Here is a 6,000-nt window from a genome sequence, read left to right on the forward strand (position 1 = left end):
GGAGCTGATATGACTGCACTGATCGTTAAAATAATACTTTCATACCCATTGATAATTAGCTACTTCCTTGAACTCCCTGAGCTGCTCATTATCACTTGGACTGCTCCCCAGGACTCTCCAGACCACATCGTGGTCCCTCAATAAAAATTTTATCTCCTGGAATTGCAGACCTTTAAGCCCCTGTTTCAGATCTGCAACAGGCATATGTTTTGATTGGCTTGTGCTACATAGTTTGGTGACTCTCACTCCTAATCTCATCCTCTATCTATGTATCACTGAGGGAGGAATTCTCAGTACCCTTGTGCCTCTGCCCTTTTGGTTGCAGAGCTTTTGAACTGTCTCTGGGCACAGACCTAGCTTGTCCTTTGTGCTGCCTTTGCATTTCCACCTTGGCTTGAAGGCACTGGTCTGTACCCTATAGCTCCATGTCTCCCAAGGCATCACCCATTGGGAGAAGGAAGTCTTGGAGAATTGGTTTAGGAAGATGAAATGATAGCCCTGGGAGAAGTAGTTCTCAGAGACAGAAGTTTTGCGCTACTTCTTCTATCAGTTTTTTTTTCTACTTTACCTCTTATCGAGGGGGGATTTTATTCTTTGATCTGTGCCAGTTTTTAGCTTGGGTCACCCAGCTCCAACCAGGAGCACTGAGGACCATGAATACCTGATATTTAGGACAGAATACCTTTGATTCTGGTAAGAACAAAGCCAGTTGCAGCTGCAAATCCTAAGGACACTGGAATTCAATTTCACACTTCATCTTACGCCTTGATCTAGCTCCCTGGATTCATAATATTACTGCTACAAGTGCATTGAACTGATGGTGAAACTAAAGCCTGGTGACAGTAAAAGACTTGACTAAGGTCACTGTATTCATTTTTCTATGACTGCTGTAACAAATTACCACAAACTTAGAAGCTTAAAGCAACACAAATTTATTGTATTAGTGCTCTGAAAATCAGAAGCCTGACACAAGTATTACTGGGCTAAAATCAGGGTGTCAACAGAGCTGTGTTCCTTCTAGAGGCTCTGGGGAAGAAATCATGTCTTTACATTATAGTTTTAAGAGGCTACCCACATTCCTTGCTTCATAACCCTTTCCCCTATCTTCAAAGCCAGCACTGTAGCATCCTCAAATCTCTCTCTGACTCACACCTCCTCTTCTGCCTCCCTATTCCACTTTAAAGAACGCTTGTGATTACATTAGGTCCACACAGATAATTCAGGATGATCTTCCCATCTCAAGATCAGCTGAGTAGCAACCTTAATCTATATATATATAAAAAAAAATCTATATGCAACCTTAAATCTCCTTGCCATGTAACCTAGCATACTCACAGGTACTGAGGAGTTGGATGAGGACATCTTTGGAGGACTAATGTTCTTCCTACCACAGTCACACAACAAGGAAATAACAGATGCAGGCCTGGAAGCCCAGTTCATTGGGTTTCTTCAGCCTGTACACGATTGGGGTAGGCACCCCAAAAGGTCAAGTAGGAATATGTTTTGAGGAAAAATTAATCTGGGGACTTGACGAGAGAGTGTGAGGAAGATAATTTTTATGGCTAGAAATAAATGCCAGAATCTCAATAAGGTAGCATTTTGGTGAAGCTGGGATACTACCTTATCCTCTCTAAGGGAAGAAGAAAACCTCCTTCCCTGGTTTCATGGAGGGCAGGGAGGACTAGATCAAATGCTCAGACCAATCGGCCATCAACAGGTGGGTCTGAAAGATTTTATTTAAATATGTCCACTCTAGCCTCTCTAAAGTCTTTCTCCTGAGCCTGGGCTTTGTTTGCCTCTCTAGTTAGCTGAGAAGGAAGATGCTGTCTAGGGGAAGATGGAAGATAGAGAAGAAAAAGCCCTGCTGTGGTCTGGGCTTATCCTCGAAGCCCTTGTTTCTGGCATCATTTTCATCCAGATACCACCTGGTCTTGTTTCCTTCGTAGGTAAGGGCCTGCCTGTCTTTGCCATCATTCTCATCATCTCCCTGTGCTGTATGGTAGTATTCACCATGGCTTATATCATACTGAGCCGCAAGACATCCCAGGGGGGTAAGTAAAGAATATGGTTGGGTGACTCTAGCTCATTCATTCATTCTGGAAGCATATTTGAGCATATACTCTGTATCAGGCACTGTGCTCTGCACTTCAAGGAGCTCCCAGCTTAGTTAGGGAGTGAGGATAGGAATCCAGGGAGACACATGTACAAGCCCTCAATGACGATTCAGTTAATGAAAATAAATTTACAAATCTTTGCTACCCAGCCTAATACAGCCATCCTTGTAATGGGTTGCCTCCTAAGGATGCAAGACAAGTTGTCACAATCCCTGCTCTCAAGTTGCTTATAATTTATTTAGGGGGATTTTAGATAGAAGCATGGAATTTATCAATGACAATGCATAGCAATAAAAGTCTAAAGACTCAAAGCCTGGAGAAGGCAATTAGTGCTACAGGGATCCAGAGAAGAGGAGAGTCAGGGTTTTTGGAAGGTGATGGGGCTTAAGTCAGACCTCGGAGGATGAAAACAGTTTAGAAGGAGTCAGTACTCCAGGAGGGAGGAAGTACATGAGTAAAGGCATAGAAGTCTAAAAGATGACTGTGAGTGAGATCATCAATAACAAAGTTATGCAGATAAGCAATAGTGAAATACAAGGGAAAGAAAATTCATTCCTGACTATATAAGGCCTTGAATGCTAAGCTAAAGAATTGGACATCTCTAGGCCTTACAAAAGCACCAAAAGTCATCAAAAACTTTTGAACAGGAGAGTAACATTATGAAGTCATAGCTTCAGAGCCATTTAACAGCTATAGACCCTCAGAGGAGGAAAAAGATAATTTGGGTGTTTGTTTCTACAACAAACACTCCAATTTTGCCTAGCATTATCTTGTCTCTTCTGCTGTAGCAGATACTACTCCCAAATTAGCCTGGTTTCCACCATGGGTTTCTCCAACCAAAGAGGAGAGAGGAGCCTTGAGTATCTCCTTCCCCTGGACTGTCAAGTCTAAGTTCTGGCCTTAGCCGATTAGCATGGTTATGTCCTATGAGGCTAAACGTGGGGGTGGAGATATCACAAGTGGCCACAAACACCAGTACTAAAAGGAAAGCACTCATCTTAGCCCTGATGAGGTTGGGTATAAACAGTAACCATATTGGATTACTTCCCTCTCAAAAACTTTCCAGGGCTCCTATGGCCCAGGGGATAGAGGTCATAATGTAACTTTCCATTCAAGGCCCTCTGTGATGTGGCTCTAGCCTATCTTCTCAACTCCTATAACTCCCCTATACTTATTCTCATCTCCAGTCACTGGAATTAAACAGGCAAATATCTCTTACACCTTTTGCCTCTATGCTTTCTCCCTTCCTGAAATGCCTCCCTAGAATTCTTGTTGTTTGCTATCTCTCTGTAAGGGAGACAGCCTCAGGGCATCGATACGATTTAATATATAGTCACTGAGCATCTACTACATGCCAGGCTCTGGGTATACAAAGATGAAAAAGACCCAGCCCCTGCAGTACAGGAGCTCCTGGATCAATGAGAGAGGTAAGACAAAGAAACAATGAACTCTACCACAAGGCAGAAGGCTCATGGTGGTTTGCTGTGTTGCAGTTTAATGCATGCATTCCCAGTTGCATCCCTGAAAGATTATAAGCCCCTAGAGGGCAATAAAAGGATATACCCATCTCTGTACCAGGTTAAGCCTTTTTATCTGCTTGGAATGTCCGGTATCAGGTACTTCTCCTTAACAGACACTAGGGGGCAATAGTGACCTATTCCACGGCCTTTTCTGGGTGCAGAGTTGGAGGGAGGTGAAGATATTTGGGAGTGGCTTGGACCAAGGTCCCTGAAGCCAGACTAATCCAGCCTTCAGTCTAGTCTTTAGCCTACCTGTCAAGTTAGCCACAGGGGCTCTTTGGATATTTAGTGAGATTCCTAGGTGGGGAGTGGGTCCAATTGGAGCAAGGTCCCTGAAGCCAGACTAATCCAGCCTTCAGTCTAGTCTTTAGCCTACCTGTCAAGTTAGCCACAGGGGCTCTTTGGATATTTAGTGAGATTCCTAGGTGGGGAGTGGGTCCAATTGGAGCAAGGTCCCTGAAGCCAGACTAATCCAGCCTTCAGTCTAGTCTTTAGCCTACCTGTCAAGTTAGCCACAGGGGCTCTTTGGATATTTAGTGAGATTCCTAGGTGGGGAGTGGGTCCAATTGGAGCAAGGTCCCTGAAGCCAGACTAATCCAGCCTTCAGTCTAGTCTTTAGCCTACCTGTCAAGTTAACCACAGGGGCTCTTTGGATATTTAGTGAGATTCCTAGGTGGGGAGTGGGTCCAATATCCAATTCCTGTACCCTTTCACCTCACACCAAGCAACCTCTTCAGCCCAATGTGCTGAATCAGAGTGTGCCAAATAGGATAGTGACCAAATATGCTTCCCCTTACTCTCCCTGAGAAATCTGAATCCCTGGGTTTTAACACCACCTCCCCAATATCTCCCAGTTCTTGGAAAGCTGGACCGTCTTCAGATCTCCTTTTCCATTTCCCCTTAGCTCACCTATTGACTGGCATACAAGGTCCATGCCAGGTCCTGTCTACTCCCCATGGAGACTTCTGACCTGATTTCTCTTTCTTTTCTAGAGCATGTCTATGAAGTGGCCAGGTAAGATTATCTCTCTTTTCAATCTTCTCACGCCTTCCCTACCCTCAGTTCTGTTACCACTGGTAGGAAACATGGAAGAAGGGGTATGGAGCAAATCCAAAGAGGCCTTTAAGGTTAGGGCAGAACTTTTTTCTCTTTCTGAGACATCTTCTGAGGCTCTGCCCTGGCCCACTGAACACACAAGATGATTCAGATCCACCATCCCTCTGCTCCCAGAACCCCTGGGTGGAAAGAGCCTGAGGGTCAATTGGCAAGAATTGGGGCAGAAAGGTGGGAAACCAGGGCCCTGGTCCCAAGACCTTTCTCATGGGTAGTGGGTTCTCGGGCCACAGGCTGCATACCAGAGAGGCCAGCGACTCTGGAGAAGCCATGAGAGTGGCCATCTTCGCAAGTGGCCGCTCCAGTGAAGACCCAGCTGCCAAGGCTCTGAGCAATGACTACTCAGATGAGTCCTGCCTGGGTCAGGAGTACCAGATCATCACCCAGATCAACAGCGACTACGCCCGCCTGCTGCACACAGTGCCTCCGGATTATGAATTTCAGTCCACCAAGGGCAAAAGTGTTTGCTAAAAATGCCCACCAGTCAAGATTCTGCTGATACAATTGTTTATTAAAACCCCGTCTTCTGCATGCCCCAATTCTCTGCTACCTCTTTTTTTGGTTAGATCAAAATGTCTTCACTGCCAACATTGGGGCCCTTGGTAGTGATTGGCTTCTCCTCAGAAGTATGGATCTCAAGCAAGCCAGTTGCTGGGTCTAGCCCTAGGCCCTTCTAGTATCCCTGCCTGGGTCCTCTGTTGCTTTTCTCCTAACACCAGAGGGAAGTACCCATACCATTAGGACTTGTTTGTCACCACCCCAGGCACCATTAAACTTTGACTTATTGCCACCAGAAGATCAGAGGCAGGATCACCTCTGCCAGCTCAGGGAACCAGCAATGTCCAGGATCACTTCCCTTTCTCCAGGGCCAGACACTTCTTAATTGAGATTGTCATGTCACAGGCCAGGGGTCAGTTCTGCTTTTTCACTGCGAGTCTAATACCTTGGTTTTCTTTCGATGCTCAATAAATAATCATGATAGCAAACTCTGACGTGTTGGTATTCTCTCAAGGTATAGTAGGACCTACTAGAGGGATTAAAGTGAGGCTAGTTGGAATGGTTGGGGTCCCTCAGGGTATGGATGGCACCTTTGCTTTTTTGGTCTTCCCCTCCCCTCCTGTGCCATTCCACCTCACTCCACAGGTGGGTCCAGCTGGAGCAAAATGAATCTTCAGTAAAAAGCACTCCACTGGCTTCCATTTCCCTCCTCATCATCCTTCCAGCTCCACCTGGATAGTTATTTCCAGGTCAGT

The 6,000-nt window shown here is 45.5% G+C and overlaps 1 protein-coding gene across 1 annotated transcript in view; it reads left to right on the forward strand.

Moving 5' to 3' along the window:
* VSIG4 (V-set and immunoglobulin domain containing 4) overlaps positions 1-5,218 on the forward strand; it is a 39,669-nt gene extending 34,451 nt beyond the window's left edge. The window contains exons 6-8 of the mRNA XM_003412747.3: positions 1,947-2,051; positions 4,627-4,648; positions 4,981-5,218. Of these exons, the coding sequence (XP_003412795.2) occupies positions 1,947-2,051; positions 4,627-4,648; positions 4,981-5,218 (365 nt within the window). The remainder of the gene's footprint in view (positions 1-1,946; positions 2,052-4,626; positions 4,649-4,980) is intronic.
* Positions 5,219-6,000: the final 782 nt, after the last annotated feature.

Source organism: Loxodonta africana, chromosome X, assembly GCF_030014295.1.
Source record: "Loxodonta africana isolate mLoxAfr1 chromosome X, mLoxAfr1.hap2, whole genome shotgun sequence".
Taxonomy (NCBI): Eukaryota; Metazoa; Chordata; class Mammalia; order Proboscidea; family Elephantidae; genus Loxodonta; species Loxodonta africana.